This window comes from Canis lupus, chromosome 25, assembly GCF_003254725.2.
Source record: "Canis lupus dingo isolate Sandy chromosome 25, ASM325472v2, whole genome shotgun sequence".
In the NCBI taxonomy this organism is placed as follows: domain Eukaryota; kingdom Metazoa; phylum Chordata; class Mammalia; order Carnivora; family Canidae; genus Canis; species Canis lupus.
Genome location: NC_064267.1, coordinates 42,362,822 through 42,379,791, shown reverse-complemented (window position 1 = coordinate 42,379,791; position 16,970 = coordinate 42,362,822). Strand labels below are relative to the sequence as shown.

General features: G+C 39.6%; 1 protein-coding gene across 9 annotated transcripts in view; it reads right to left on the bottom strand.

Moving 5' to 3' along the window:
- Positions 1–16,970, bottom strand: part of FBXO36 (F-box protein 36) — a 106,700-nt gene that overhangs the window by 46,455 nt on the left and 43,275 nt on the right. For all 9 annotated transcript variants that reach the window (XR_004816664.2, XM_035717954.2, XM_035717951.2 and 6 more), the window contains one exon: positions 2,665–2,773. Coding sequence is in view for 8 of the 9 variants with exons in the window: in XM_035717954.2 (XP_035573847.1) it covers positions 2,665–2,773 (109 nt within the window). In the remaining variant the exon portion in view is untranslated. The remainder of the gene's footprint in view (positions 1–2,664; positions 2,774–16,970) is intronic.

Below are 16,970 nucleotides of genomic sequence, written 5' to 3'. Positions count from 1 at the left end.
AAGCAAGACACTTAAAACACAAGCAGTGCCAATGCCCCTCGCCATGTTTTGGTGGAAGTCAACCCGAAATCACATGGTGTGTCAATGAGTGTTTATCACTTATTAGACATGAGCTTTATAATGCTTAGAAAGTAAAATGTAATGTGTATGTAAATGTAATGTAAATGAAATGTATTATGTAGCAGTTCATTTTTTTAAGACTTTATTTATTTTAAAGATTTTATTTATTTATTCATAAGAGACACACAGAGAGGCAGAGACACAGACAGAGGGAGAAGCAGGCTCCATGCAGGGAGCCCGACGTGGAACTCGATCCTGGACCCTGGGATCAAGTCCTGGGATCAGGCCCTGAGCCAAAGGCAGAAGCTCAACCGCTGAGCCACCCAGGCATCTCAAGATGTTATTTTTAAATAATGCCTACACCCAATGTGGGGCTCGAACTCACAACCCTGAGATCAAGAGTCACCCATTCCGCTGACTGAGCCAGCCAGGTGCCTGGATAGCAGTTTACTTTATAACTGTGAAGAAACATGTCTATTTTACAATTAAATTAGTGAGGAGTGCTTTCACTGATTGTTATTCACCAAGAAATGGACAGTCTTTTCCCAACATAGTTCTTTTTAAACCACTAATGCATGTTATAAATACTCGCTATAAAGAGGTTAGCAAAATAAGATGTATGCAGTATCAGGAATTGCAGGCAATCAATCCAGACTCAACTGTTTAAGGAAACAAAACAAAAGAAAACCTACTCTCTGCCTAAAAAAAAACAAAAAACAAAAAACAAAACAAACAAAAAACAAAAAACCCCTATTACATGCTATAATTTAAATAATAGAATGTTTTTTAAGAGTGTTGATTATCAAAGTCCATGCAGAACACCCAGAATGTGTCTTTAAGAATAAGATTTATATTGGGATGCCTGGGTGGCTGAGTGGTTAAGCATCTGCCTTCAGCTCAGGGCGTGATCCTGGAGTCCTGGGATCAAGTCCCGCATCAGGCTCCCTGCATGGAGCCTGCTTCTCCCTCTGCCTATGTCTCTGCCTCTCTCTCTCTCTGTCTCCAATAAATAAATAAAATCTTTAAAAAAAAAAAAAGAAGAAGATTTATATACTTGATTTTTTGACTCTTAGTGCCCAGTCCTGGCAATGTCCATAATTAGCTCTGGAACTCCAGAAAGTTATATCCATTCTGAGACTCATTTGTGAAATAGGGATAAAACTGTTTATTTCACAAGGATATTGTAACAGTAAAAAGAGAATGCACACGTAAAAGTATTTGCTATTAACTCCTAATAAAATAAAAATCTCTAAAACAGCTTCTACTTTTAAATTTTTGTACTTAAGGTAAATAATTAAGGAATTTAGTTAAAGGGAATCCTTTTAAGAAATACCTACTGAAGTAGTTTAGCATAAAATGATCTAACAGGGATCCCTGGGTGGCGCAGCGGTTTAGCGCCTGCCTTTGGCCCAGGGCGCGATCCTGGAGACCTGGGATCGAGTCCCACATCAGGCTCCCGGTGCATGGAGCCTGCTTCTCCCTCTGCCTATGTCTCTGCCTCTCTCTCTCTTTGTGTGACTATCATAAATAAATGAAAAAAAATTAAAAAAAAAAAAAAAAAAAAAATGATCTAACAAACGAAATTTGCTTCCAACTAATCCAGGGGGAACAGTGACTTTGTGTAGAGATTTTGGCCACATTTTGAGTATCATTGAAGCCAGGTTATAGGTACATGGGAGTTTGTTAAAAAAAAAAAAAAAAAGTTTGCTTTTTATTTAGAATTTTCATATTGTGAAAGCAAAAAGCACAGGGAAACTGGAGAGTGATTTGTCTTTAGCCTACATGCTGATTAAGATTCTTCTTTAAAAAAAAAATCTTCTGAAGCAAACCTTGATACTAAAAAGAAATAGTAGGAATTAAAAAAAAATTTTCTTTTATTTGAAAAAGAGAAAGAGAGAACATGAGGGAGGAAGGGTAGAAGGAGAGGGGAGAAGCAGGCTTCCTGCTAAGCAGGGAACCTGACCCTGGACCCTGAGATCACAACCTGAGCCGCAGGCAGAAGCCCAACCGACTGAGCCACCCAGGCACCCGAGGAATGGTAGCAATTTTAAATGACTGCCAAAATGCATAAGAGTTCAAGGATTTAATAATTTGATTACATTTTCAAATAACCTTTTAATTTATTTTTAACTAGGGGATCCCTGGGTGGCTCAGCAGTTTGGCGCCTGCCTTCAGTCCAGGGCGTGATCCTGCAGTCCTGGAATCAAGTCCCATGTCGGGCTTCCTCCATGGAGCCTGCTTCTCCTCTACCTGTGTTTCTGCCTCTCTCTCTATATCTGTGTCTCTCATGAATAAATAAATAAAATATTTTTTAAAAAATGTATTTTTAACTAAAGGAAACCCATTTTAATGAAATGTTATAGGAAAAAATTATATTTATGCAATTTAAGATTATTAATGGAATTGACATATTAACCTGAAATCTTAAACCCTGGAAGATTTTTCCCAAGAGAAATTTCGGGATATGTTAACTATCTTTGGTCTTTAGGTACATAATTACATATCAATATTTCAAACAATGATATACTGGATATTTCTGGACAAAATCTATCAGTAATTAAAGAGAACTGAGCTAGTAAGTACCTAATGTGCTCCCTTCCTTACCTTGAAGATGGGAGTTCTCTAGGAATGCTCCATGAGAATCTTTTGTTTCTCCGGGCTTTGCTGATCGATACTCACTCCTCAGAGAGATCTTCCACCATCTAAAAATTACCTGCGATTGAATAGAAGGGGGTAGGAATTACAACTGATTCCAATATCAACAGTGACAGTTTGGTCTGGGATTTCAAAAACCCACTGCAGTGGGCACATGCGGCTCTGTGTCTAACATCAGCTGTAACTTTGCAATCTGGCATCACATCAAATTAGAAGTGAGGTCTGTGCATCAGTGAACATCTTCCTTAGAGATTAGGGTCACAAAATCAAAGCGCTGGAAGGAATCTTAAAAATCTGTCAAGTCAATTGATGTTAACATCACGCAGACTCCATTGGCTGGCTGTCTCTTGAGGATCTCTGTGAGTAGACATTCCGTAACTTGGGGAGCCGGCTCCAAAGCAACTGCTCCATTCTCTGCCTCCCTTCCTGTCTACAGGGCAGACACGACGAGTGGATACTTTCTTCATAGAGAACGACAGTTCCATGGCCAGGACCGGGGAAAGCACCATTATGCTTTGTCTGATGCATAGAAGTGTCACTACACAGGACGCTTCTAGTAATGGATCTGCCAATGGTCCGTTTGGCCTCTAGAAGCAAGTTGGGTTTCTCCCAAGCAAACCTCATTTCCATGGTTATGGGCTGCACGTAAGTTCTATGTTGATTTCATGACAGTGTCAACTCCTGGCCCTGAGGAGGAGCCCCGGAGGCTTATCTAAATTTATCTCAGGTTCTTCAACCTGTAATGGAACTGGGTAGTTAAGTGAGATGACAAAGCTTCCACCAAGTTGACAAGCAAACCAGATTCTTTCCACACTTAGATGAGGGCTACGGGGGAGGAGATGGGTATGGGGACAGTGCAGAGAAACCGGTCACCTTCCTCTCTCACTAGCATCGCTGTGTAAGGTTGCAATTATGGTCAGGAAGGCTCAGCCTAAGGCAAAATTGCTAAGCAGGTGAAACTTGTCATAGATCCTCTCGTTCTTTACTGTTTCCTCTCCCCCATCCCCACCCACTCATTCTTCCCTGGGGTCCTCACAGGTCCTGGCTATGCCTCTGTGGGCCACTGCCCTGGTCCCTACCAGTCCTTTGCCCCGTCTCAAGGCCCTTCTTGGTGTTGTTCTGGAAGCCCTGTAGCTTTCAACTGCCCAATTGCTCCTCACTTCTTTCTCCCTGTTTGGAGGCCTGGGCTTCAACCAGTTTTCCTCTCCTTGTAGAGCTGCCTCCCTGTGTCCCATCATTCCTGAGGCTCTTCTCCTACCCTTCACCCCTTCCTTGATATCTAAAAGATAACTGGACTCTCAGGGCTCTGGACCGTTTCTACCATCTTACCTAGCACCCCACCCAACAGAAATTACGTTCTTTAAAGGGTTACTGTTCATTTAGGATTTGTGATGATTGTTATAATTGTGGAGAAAAGAATGTAAGTTACAAAGCTCTATAAAGTCTCACAAAATCACAGTAGCTCGTTCCTTTCAGAAAATCCCTAACCTGCCACTTTTGAGGTGGACCTCAAAAGCCACCCAGGGATCCCCTAGTTAAAAATAAATTAAAAGGTTATTTGAAAATGTAATCAAATTATCAAATCCTTGAACTCTTATGCATTTTGGCAGTCATTTAAAATTGCTACCATTCCTCGGGTGCCTGGATGGCTCAGTAGGTTGGGCTTCTGCCTGCGGCTCAGGTTGTGATCTCAGGGTCCAGGGTCAGCAGGCGCTTTACCCGAATTCTCTTCTTAAACATCTTTCTACCCCATCTTCAAAGAGGGGAGGGTGTATTCGTCTCTCAGGCTGCCATAAAAAAGACTAGGGACTTAATGACAGAATTTATGTCTTCACAGTTCTGGAAGCTGAAAGTTCAAGATCAAGATGCTGGAAAAGTTGGTGTCTCCAAGGCCTCTCTCCTGGGCTGGTAGATGGCCACCTTTTCCCTGGGGCCTCACATGGCCTTTCCTCTGTCCCTGTACATCCCTGGTATCTCTGTTTCTTCTTTTTTTTTTTTTCTTTTTAAAGATTTTATTTATTTATTCATGAGAGACACAGAAGGAGAGAGGCAGAGACACAGGCAGGGGGAGAGGCAGGCTCCATGCAGGGAGCCCAGTGTGAGACTCGATCCTGGAACTCCAGGATCACACCCTGGGCTGAAGGCAGTTGCTCAACCACTGAGCCAGCCAGGCATCCCAATCTCTGTCTCTTAAAGACACCGATCACATTGGATTAGGGCCCCACCTTTCTGACCTCATTTAACCTTAATGACCCATTCAAACATGCCATCACCAAATATAGTCACCCTAGGGATTAGGGCCTCAACATAAGAATTTTAGGGGGACACAATTTAGTCTCTTGCAGAGCTATCTGTGATAGTACCTGTTAGTGAATCTATCTGACACACAGGGGCATCAGTAGAAAGAGTATTAATTCTGGAGAGAGACAGAACTTTGCTATTTAATCCTTCTATTAGACATTATCGAATTTAACATTAAATATGATAAATATTTCCTTTCTATTGAATGACGATGCCAGGCAATCTGAATCTAATGCTGTGTCCTTTATACAACATGATCTAGAACTTTTAGAACTAATTGGGAGGTCAGAAACAATTTAGTTCATCCCTAGCAACTCATACAGAGGAGCAAAAAGTCTCTAAGAGGTTAAGTTAGAAGGAGTGGGTTGTCCCTCCCTAGGACCATACCACCAGGGGGTCTGTTACAATGAAAGGCAGTCTCGGATTGAACACTGCCACAAGAAAGACACCACCAAGCAGCCACCACAAGAGTCCAAACTACATTTCTGGACGCTCAACAGAGTTCCCTCCTTGACATGTACTTGGGCACTCTGCGGGACAGGAAAGTTTCTCTCCGGGGCAAGTGCACCTATATTACATGACATAATCAGCTATCCTTCTCGCCAGATCAAGCAACTAAATCCCTGGTTCAGTGGAGGATTCCTGAGCAAATGGAGTTCTAGATGGGCACTATTCCAGCAATGTAGTTACTGAGCTTAAAAAACAAAACAAAACAAAAGGCAGAGAGACGTATACAATTGTTGAATCACGATATCATATTCTTGAAACTAATATAACACTGTGTGTTAACTATACCAGAAGGAAAATAAAATAAAATAAAAATTTTAAAAAGAGAAACACTTGTACAATCTTACTTGTCTCATATCTTGCACATTACTCATTTTATCAGTGAAAAATTATTTCTGACATTCATTATACTAATTAATTAACCCTCTGGTACTGATTTAGAAGGCAGTATTTGAAGTGCTTGCAATAATGGCCTCTAGAGGGAGGATCCTCGGGGCACAGACTCAAGTTAACTTGCACACAGATAAGCATCCTACTGGCTCCTCTGAGGTATTTAAAGTAAATTACTGAGAATATAACACTTGCCTAAGGAAAGATGACTGGCTAGAACCGGAATCCAAGCCTCCTTTCTTCTAACTCATAAACACAGGGTTTGTTCTGAGGCACAAAGCTTTCTTTAAATATGACCTTTATGCTACAGGTCAGCAGATCACCTCAACAGAGCAGACCACAGAAATCTCATATTCAGAATTACTACCCAGCCTTGTCAAGACTCATCTATTTCCCATATACTACACTTATTAAGTTAGAGAATTATTTTCTACCACTTATTGTCTCTCATATTGGTAAAGCTGTGTTTTGGTTTTTTGTTTGTTTGTTTGTTTTTTAAGTGACAAAGCCTAGTATTGATAAGAACAAGGGAAAAAAAGGCATTAATAATCATTGAGAAGGGCATAAATTGGTTTGGCAATACCCATTAAAAACCTTAAGTTCATTCATACCCCTTGACCCAAACATTCTACCTCTTAAGAATTTATCCTCCGGAATTTTTTAGAGATGTGTATAACATTTTTAATGAAGGATAGTTGGAAAAAAGGCAGGCTGGGACAAGGGGCCACGCCCTTCATGGATACCACCCTTAAAGGGACTTTACACCACCCTGGAAGGAGCCCTCCACCCTTTCCCAAGTGATAGATAGATGACAAAACCTGTTCGGATGACAGGCGCATGGAGGGTTAATCGGATTAAAACAGCCCACACTAAAGAGCCTATAAAAACCAAAAATAGAAGATCTAAACACCAAATTGGTAACCTGCTCAGGTCCTTTCCCTCTTTGGGAGCTCTGTAGTATGGCTCAATAGCCTTTGCTTTGCTGACCACCACTGTTCATCTGGTCTACCTCTTCATTCTAAGCAGCATGACCAAGAACCGCAGGCAGTAAAGGAGGAGATATCCTGTAACATTTTCATATATTTGTCATAGGTTAATTATGACAGTGAAAAATCAGAACTGACCTGAAGGTTTGATAGTTGGGACTAATTAATAATTATGGCACATTTAGCTGATGGAATACTTTGTGGCCAATAAAAGAATAGGTGAAAAAATAACTTAGAGCAATGTTAATGATCATTTGTGGAAAAGTTCAAATGTGTATACACCACTAACCCAAATACTGAAAGGAAAACACATATGCACAGGGAAGAAGCATCAGTGGGGCAGTAAATACAACTGTTTCACATGACAGATACAGCTTGAAGGAAGCCGAGCTAAGAGACATCTCCCAAATATTTGTGAAGTAGGAGCTGGGCAGCCCTGGTGGCTTAGTGGTTTAGCGCCGCGTTCAGCCCAGGGTGTGATCCTAGAGACCCACGTCAGGCTCCCTGCACTTTACTTTCTTTCCTTAGCCCTCTTTTCAACTATTCCTCTGACTGTGTCCTGTCACTCAAATTTTAAACTGATACGTTTTGTCTGATGAAGGAGTGATTTGTAAGATGACATGTTTATAGGGACTGTACCAAACACCAACAATTGAGGTTATCTGTAAGAGAAGGTTATATATATGAAACCTCTGGTAACTAAAGGGCAGGAGCAATGAAAGATAAAAGTCAGACATGCAATGAAAGAGAAAAAAAATGCTACTTGTTAAAAAGTTTCTTTGATTGAAAATATTTCTGCAATTTTAGGGCACTTGCAAATCATCTTGTTAATATGGATCTTGTTAATATGCAGATTCTTATTTAGTACTCCTGAGAACTGAGTATGCACAAGACCACCTCTCTGTGTCTCTAATAAATGGATAAAATCTCTAAAAAAAAAAAAAAGGAAGAAGTGGGTGTTAACTATTCTGGTATTAGCTCATCTTAAGTCATATATTCACATATAGTTATTGTTACGTATTTCTCTATTTTGAAAACCTTAAAGTCCATAAATACGGTTTTAAACATCATTCTTATTTCTTTTTTAAAGATGTATTTATTTCTTTTGGAGAGAGTACACACGGACGCTCAAACATTGGCAGGGAGGGGCAGAGGGAAAGAATCTCAAGGAGACTCCCCGCTGAGCACAGAGCCCATGCAGGGCTCCATCCCAGGACTCTGAGTCGTGACCTGAGCTGAAATTAAGAGTCAGAGGCTCAACGGACTGAGCCACCCGGGCGCCCCAAACATCTTGTTCTTGTTAACTGTGAATGTTTTGTTAATGGACATGCCTGCAAGGAGAGCTGCAGAGGAGTCTGCACTGTTTTTACAAGACTGTTGAGATTTGGCTGGAGCATGGGCTTCGCTGTGCTCTCCCCAGATCTCATGAAGCTCCCAAACACCTGTGAGCCGGTACACGACTCTTTATGAGTGAAGAAACTGACCCTCGACGGCTTAGATACCTTGTGTCTTCTCTCCTGTCACTGGGGCATCTGCTGACCTTGCCCGGTCTAGTTCCCAGACCTTGCTAGGTCTGACCTAGCATTGCTTCATACTTGGTTCCGGAAGGCTGGGCAGTGAGCCTCGTTAGAGGGTACACACCATTATTTGGTATCTTAGTAGAACATTGGTAGAATTATTTTAAAGTTTTTATTTATATTTAGCATATTTTTAGGTTTCTTATATATTTCCAGTAAATCTTTGTAATGAACTTGGAGATTGAGCTTACTTTTAAAAAGAGAGGTCAAAGGTTTCTCATGAATCCCCTGGCATCTCTTCTTTACCAGTTATGAAGGCAAGATGATGGGGCATTTGTTGTTCACCTGGTGAAGGTCCTAAGTGTTAGGTCCTTTTCCCCATTGGACCAGCAACTCACTAGACAGCCCTTGAGGGGACACTGGGGAAAAAAATGGGCCCCGCTGGGCATCACAGCATCTGAGTATATTTGGACAACGCAAAAACCTGCCCTCACCCCCATGGTTGAGATTGTGCTACTCCCACCACTGCCCCAGCTGAAAAATCCTCCACTGGGACAAAAAGGCACAGAGTGTGATTAGATGGTCTGGGTTTAAACCCTGTTCTCTGTCATTTACCTCGGGCAAATGTCATCTCTTTTGGTCTCAGTTTCATCTCCAGAATGGAAATAATGAAGATGACCCCTCACTGAGTCTTGGAGGGATAACATGAGATAAATCCAAAGCACCCAGCCCAATGCCAGATATGAAGTGTGCCCCAAAGAGGGAGGTCCTTGCCTCTTTCTTTCTCCTTTCCCTCTTGTTCACCGGCTGCTCAGTCTTTCACATCCATAACAGCCAACTCAGCCCCTAATACCAAATATCTCTTTCCTCATCAACTATTTAACAATACTTGATTCCTGATCACATTCTTTTTTTTCTTTTAAGATTTTTGAAATTTATTTTTTCACTGGCGACACATAGAGAGAGGGAGAGGCATAGGCAGAGGGAAAAGCAGGCTCTCTGCAGGAAGCCTGATGCGGGACTCGATCCCAGGACCCCAGGATCACGACCTGAGCTAAAGGCAGACACTCAACGACTGAGCCACCCAGGTGCCCCTCTTGATCACATTCTTGATTGTATTCTTCAAAGGCATTTATTTCAGCTTTTGCTCCTACCTGGTGTTTGACTTTTTAATCATCAATGATCATTAAGAATTGCATGCTTTTTGCTGTATTTCCTCAACTGCATAATTAAGGAGCATCATCTATCATCTATGCAGTTAAAAAAACAAAGTTGCTCATGAAGTGTTGGAATGACCTGCCAGATACCACACACTCCATGGGGGACTCCAAATCTAAGCGTCTAAGAAATACGTTTGTAAGTTAGTACACGGCTGTTTCCGCTTTCTCTTGCAGACTACTGTTATTCCATTAGATCAAATTTCTCCCTGCTTTGGAAATCACATGTAAATTAGGGGATTTCACAGACTGGGGTTGAGAAACTGTGTCATGGAGAGTTTGTGGAATCAGATCTTTTATTAGGGGAAAAAAAGGATTTTGTTATCTCAACAGCCCACTGAGAAATGGAGAAGTCAGGACTTCAAGGTAAATTCCGCATGTAACTTTACCTTTCTATGTTACTCCAAAGCTCACAGAGCATTGGTTTTCCAAAAGGTAGAAAGATGTTATTTTTTAAATGAATTATGAAGATAATTAATTTATTTTACCTTATTTAAACTAGCAATTATGATGGTTTTGGTGCAAATTTACATCATATGTGTTCCTCTCTGTGTCTGTGTTTGGTTCAATTTGTCTAAACACAGCAAAACTTAGACTTGCAACTATCCAAAGTTTTGCTCTGAGATGGTAGTAATTTTGTACATTAGGAATAAAAAAGCAGCATCAACTTCATCATCATCATTATTTAGAGAGAGAGGAGACAAAATCTCAAGCAGGCTCCATGCCCAGCGCAGAGCCAGGACTTGAGGCTCGACCTCCCAACCCTGAGATCATGACCTGAGCCGAAATCAAGAGTCAGATGCTTAACTGACTGAGCCACCCCAGTGCCCTAAAAGTAACATTATTGATAATGGAGAAGATGAGTTTGAGGCTAAGAAGAGAATGGAATAAACTGAAATTTATAATAAGAGCTGACTGCATTGAAATATTTCTTCAAGGCAGCCCGGGTGGCTTAGTGGTTTAGCGTCACCTTCAGCCCAGGGCGTGATCCTGCTGGAGACCTGGGATCGAGTCCCACGTTGGGCTCCCTGCATGGAGTCAGACACTTAACTGACTGAGCCACCTAGACGCCCCAATACAATGTTTTTTAAATCACTTATTTTCTATTTATTCAAAGGCTCTTTTATCCTTCATTAGACATGTATTTTATTATGTTATTTTTAGTATTTGTATGACTTCATTAGTTTTATAAATTATATTGACACAATATATGTATTTTGTTAATTTCAATATAATAAATTTACATCGTCCCTGCCTATACCTAAAAAAGGAAAATATAGGGCAGCCTGGGTGGCTCAGTGGTTTAGTGCTGCCTTCTGCCCAGTGATCCTGGAGACCCGGGATTGAGTCCCACGTCAGGCTTCCTGCATGGAGCCTGCTTCTCCCTCTGCCTGTAACTCTGCCTCTCTCTCTCTCTCTCTTTCTCTCTCTCTTTAGTGAATAAAAAAAAACAAAATCTCAAAAAAAAAATAGAAAATATAAGTGGAATGAATAGATGAAGGTATTTCTGAAACTTCCCCAGATTCAGAGTCTGAATCTTAATGATCACACTGTGGATGCGAGTCTTCAACATTTTACTCAGAATATTATCCTCTGTGACATCAAGAACATGATGATAAAACAGCAAAGTACTGAACTCTTAAGCTGGCCTTGGTTGTTTTTTTTTTTTTTTTAAGATTTTATTTATTTATTTGAGAGAGAGAGGGTGAGCAAGAGAGCGAGCAGGGGCAGAGGGAGAAGGAGACTCCTCACTGAGCAGACAGCCCAATGTAGGGCTCGATCCCAGGATCCTAGGATCATGACCCGAGCAGAAGGCAGGTGCTTAACTGACTGAGCCACCCAGGTGCCCCAAGCCAAGCTAGCTTCCTTTTAATTTTTACTTTGGGAATGCTGTAAACATCTCAGATTTACCCCTGCTTTCTCATAGCTTCTGGATTTTCTTCCAAGATGCTGCTTTGATGCTTGGGCTTCCGAGTTGTTTTCAGTTTCTGAGTATAATGAATAACATTTCCATAAATGTTTGTGTACTGGTTTTTGCCCTCTTTTACTCCTAGGTTGTTAACCACCCTCCATTGGTTAATAATTCTTCATAATGAACTGTCCCTGGTAAAATAGCAGAATGGTTTCTTTCTCCTCAGTGGACCTTGCTTGGGATAACTGATAGGAATCTTTTGTCATTCGTTATGTAAGGCACTTGGTAAGATTTCTTTCTGGAATTCCTTTTTTCCAGATGTTGGGTGTCATGAACTAATTTTTTAATTTTCCCCCCTATTTTCCACCTCTTACCTTTGGTTTTTTTCTAGGAGAGTTCCTCAATTTTATCTTCCAACCCTTCTGTTGAGTTTTTCATTTTTCCTATCATATTTTTTTTTACTTTCTAAAAGCTCTTTTTAATTTTCTGAAATTTTTTATTGTGTGCTGTTCTTGTTTCATGGCTATAATACCTCTTCTTATCCTGCTGAAGCTATTACTGAGTGTTTTCTTTTGCCTGTGTGCACCGTCTTTATTTTCTCCAAAATTGTATTTCCTGGATTTTGTTGGTGGTGGTGGCATTGATGATTTGTTTTGGCTTTCCACAAAAGCCTGATAACTCTTAGCTGTCCATGTGCATTTAGGAATGGGTGCTAGGAAGTTGATTGGAAGTTCTGGCATTTAAGCAGGGCTTGTCCAGAGGAGGACTTCATTATAGGGTGATCTGCTGGGGCTCTTCGGTTGGAGGATTCTGAGTATGACTATCTTTTGATCTCTTCACTTAGCCTAGTCTGATTCTCCAAAGAAGAATCTTCTAGCTTTCTGCCTAGAGGGCATGAAACTGGCTGCCTGCAGTATCCTGTGAGCCTTGGGAGACTTAGAGTGAGTCTCCTAAATCAGTATGTGGATTTTCCTTTAATCTCTTGCCATATTCAACACTGAGTCCCTTTGTCCCCGTGACCTGGGGTCCTGAGGCCACAGTATCCCTCCATATCCCTCTAGAGACCAAACTTCCAATCTTCTGGAGTGTGAAGCAAAACTGTTGCTGGTTGTGCAGAGGAAGGGAGGAAATGAAAAAGCTGGTTCTAACCACATCTCAAACAAAATTTTAATCATTCCTAGTGTTTTCAGGTTCTTCTTTACCCTTGCTTTCAAAAGAACCTGTTTCTGCCCATTCCTGAGCTTCCCTACTCTGAGTTTCTGTGGCACAAATCTGATTGCTTCTTGACTTGCTCACCATAGCTTAGATTTCAGCTTTCTTGGGGCTGTTGAGTCAGTTACCAGTAAATCATCTGCCTTCTAGCATGCAAAATTGTTGCCTTTCCTATTCTCTTTGTCCTTGTGGGTTTATGTTTTAGAAAAATCCTATAATTGTCATTTTAGTGGTGTTGCCAGAGAGATATAATAGTTCTTTAACTAGAAGTTGTACTTTGTGTATTCTTAAGATGTTTAAAATGCCACCATAGAGAATCTGTTATACTATATTTCTCAGTTCAATTTAAATACACACAATAATGTAAGTGATTGAGTTGGTAGTCAATATTTAAACTTAGGAGTATCTGTTATCTTTATAATGATTTTGAGATATTTAAAAGAATTTGAGCTATATGTTTACATTTATTTTATTACAGATTTTCACATACTTGGTTTGATTTTGTTAGATTTGTAATTATGCCTCTTTAGATTTTAGAAATGCTTGAGAAAATCCAATACACTAAATTTGTGGTATAGATTGAAATGTTTAAGATGATTTAATTAAATTTGTAAATAGAACTTAGATTTAAGAGAATTAAATGTGTTAAATTTTTAAGTTCCATAGTTTTGATTAATAATTTCTAAAACAATCTGATTAAGCTTGTAAACAGTGCTTAAAAATTTAAAGGATTATAATTTGTTGACGATAATAGGTTCATTTAGGGTTCATCAAAAGATAATGAAACTGGGACCACCTGGGTAGCCCAGCGGTTTAGTGCTACCTTTGGCCCAGGGCCTGATCCTGGAGACCCTGGATCGAGTCCCACATTGGGCTCCCTGCATGGAGCTTGCTTCTCCCTCTGCCTGTATCTCTGCCTCTCTCTCTCTCTGTCATGAATAAATAAATAAAATATTTTATAAAAAAAGATAATGAAACCAAGTGTTTTGAATTGTCATTCAAAATTACTTGATTGGGAGCACCTGGGTGGCTTAGTGAGTTAAGTGTCTGCCTTGGGCTTGGGCCATGATCCCAGGGTTCTGGGATCGAGGTCCTAGTTGGGCTCTAAAAAGCAGGGAGCCTGCTTTTCTCTCTCATCCCTGCACATGCTCTCTCTGACTATCTCTGCCTCTCTTTCTCAAATAAATAAATAATCTTAAAAAAATTACTTGATTTACAATTGAATTTACTAGGTTTGTACTTGAAAGGTCAAAGAAAAATAGGTTTTTAGGGAACCTGGCTGGCTCAGCTGGTGGAGTGGGCAGTTCTTAATCTCAGAATTCTGAATTCAAGCCCGACATTAGGTGTAGGGATTATAAATAAATAAACTTTAAAGAAAAATAGGCTTTTAATTTTTAACTTTAATTGAATAGCAGTGATAAATACAAATAACTATAATAAATTACAATATTTGTATTAAATTATAAACTATTTAAAGTAATTGTAAAATAGTTTCCTAAATGAGATCACAAAGATTGACTTAGGTATTTGGGGACAACTGGGTAGCTATTTGAAAAAAATACTGATTTATCCCTAACACCAAGATAAACTCCAAACAGATCAAAGATCTGTGTAAACTCCAAACACATAAAAAATGAGACCAGTGCACACACTAAAAGGAAAAAATGGTAATTCCTTTATTATCTTTCTCAAAATCCAAAAGTCATAAATTTGAGGATTGATAAATTCAACTATATAAATATAATAAACTTGGAAACATGGTAATTTTTCAAGCAATTTTATTCATAACAGCTCTGGGTTGAAAACAACCAAAATATGCATCAACTGGTAAATAGATAAATACATACAAATGACAAAATATTACTCAGCAATAAAAAGAACTGCTGATACATGCAATCACATGGTTGAATCTCAAAAGAATTATGTTAAAGTGAAAAAAAAACAGAATTATGTTAAAGTGAAAGAAGCTGGATATAAAAGGCTACTGACTGTATAATCCTGTTTAGGATGCCTTGGAAAAGGCAAAACAGAAATGAGGTGAGTGGTACCAAAGGGATGGGTGTGGGACAGGGGGAATGACCACAAAGGGACATGAGAGAAATCTTGGGTTGATAGAAATAGTCTCTCTCTTTACTACGGTGCTGGTATTTAATTTGTCAAAAATTGAGGGTAATTTTTACTATCTTGAAAGCATACCTCGAGAAGCCTGATTTTCTTAGAGTTTATTTTTTTAGTAATCTCTACACCCAACATGAGGCTTGCACTCCCAATCCCAAGATCAAGAGCTGAACGTTCTCCCAATTGAGCCAGCAAGGCATCCCATAATAAGCCTGTTTTTAAAAAAAACATATCAGAAAAAGTGAAAAGAAAAATGATGAACTGGGAAGAAACATCTGCAATTACAATCATGACAAGAGGCTAATCTCCCTAAAGAGTTTGTAGAAATACAGAAGAGGCCAAAAAAATTTGATTTTTTTATTTTTTGATATACCTTTTTTTTAGGTTTTTATTTAAATTCCAGTTCATTAACATACAGTGTAATATTAGTTTCAGTTGTACAACTTAGTAATTCAACACTTCCATACAATACCTGGTGCTCATCACAAGTGCACTCCCTAATCCCCATCACCTATTTAACCCAAACCCCTCCCACCACCCCATTGGTAACCATCAGCTTGTTCTCTATAGTTATGAGTCTATTTCTTGGTTTGCCTTTCTTTCTTTTTATTTTGCTTCTTAAATTCCACATATGAGTGAAATTATATGGCATTTGTCTTTCTCTGACTGACTTCATTTAGCATAATACATTCTAGCTTTACCCACATCATTGCAAATGGCCAGATTTCATTCACTTTTATGGCTGAATAATATTCCATTGTATTCCATTGTATGTGTGTATGTGTACAAATTAATTTTTTAAATGAGCAAAAGAGGGATGCCTGGTTAGCTCAGTGGTTGAATGTCCGCCTTTGGCTCAGGTCGTGATCCCGGGGCCCTGGGATCGAGTCCCGCATCAGGCTCCCTGGAGGGAGCCTGCTTTTTTGTCTCTGCCTCTCTCTCTGTGTCTCTCATGAATAAATAAATAAAATCTTAAAAAAAAAACCTAGGTAAACTAATATAATAAATGCAAAAAATAATACTGTAAAATGTATTATTTTAAAAATAATTTTAAAATACCATGTTCTTCTTAGAAAATGGTACAGGAACCAGGGGATAGTATCATACTGAGCATGATTATGCATGCTTTTTTATTATTATTGGAGTGTAGTTGACATATAATATTTCATTAGTTTCAGATGCCCAACACAGTGTAATTTTATACATTATGCAATACTCACCAACTGTAGCTATCATGTCACCATACATTATTACAATATTATTAACTATATACCCTATACTGTACTTTTTCATCTCTATGATTCATTCATTTTATTACTGGAAATTTGTATCTCTTAATCCCCTTCACCTATTTCACACATCCCTCTACTTACTCCCCTCTGGCAAGCACTAGTGCTCTCTGAGTTCAAGAGTTTGTTTGTTTTTTAATTATACATTCTTTAGGAGAGCCTGGGTGGCTCAGTTGATTAAGTGTCTGCCTTCAGCTCAAGTCATGATCTCAGGGTCCTGGGGTCGAGCCCCACATAAGGCTCCCTGCTCAGTGGGGAGTCTGCTTCTCCTCCCTTGCTGCTCAAGCTCATGCTCTCTCTCACTCTCACTCTCTCAAACAAATAAAATCTTTTTTAAAAAATAAATTATACATGGGCAGCCCTGGTGGTGCAGTGGTTTAGCGCCGCCTGCAGCCCAGGGCGTGATCCTGGAGACCCTGGATCGAGTCCCACGTCAGGCTCTCTGTATGATGCCTGCTTCTCCCTCTACCTGTGTCTCTGCCTCTCTCTCTCTCTCTCTCTCTGAATAAATAAATAAAATCTTTTAAAAAAATAAATTATACATGCTTTTAATATCATCCTATTCTCCTGCTGAAATCTTGGAATCAGAATTCCAGATTGTGGTTGATTAGAAGCTGTTATTTTAACTCAGTAAGTCACTGCAGAGGTTGTAGCTTTTAGTTTTGCTTCCTCTCCTTGGTTTTGAGGTCCAGAGGTGCAACTTTAAGCAGTATTCTATATAGAAAAACATTCTACTATAATAAAGCAAATTGGAGGTCCTACAGAACTCACAATGACTGTAATTTTCTTCTTACCAAGCATAAAGA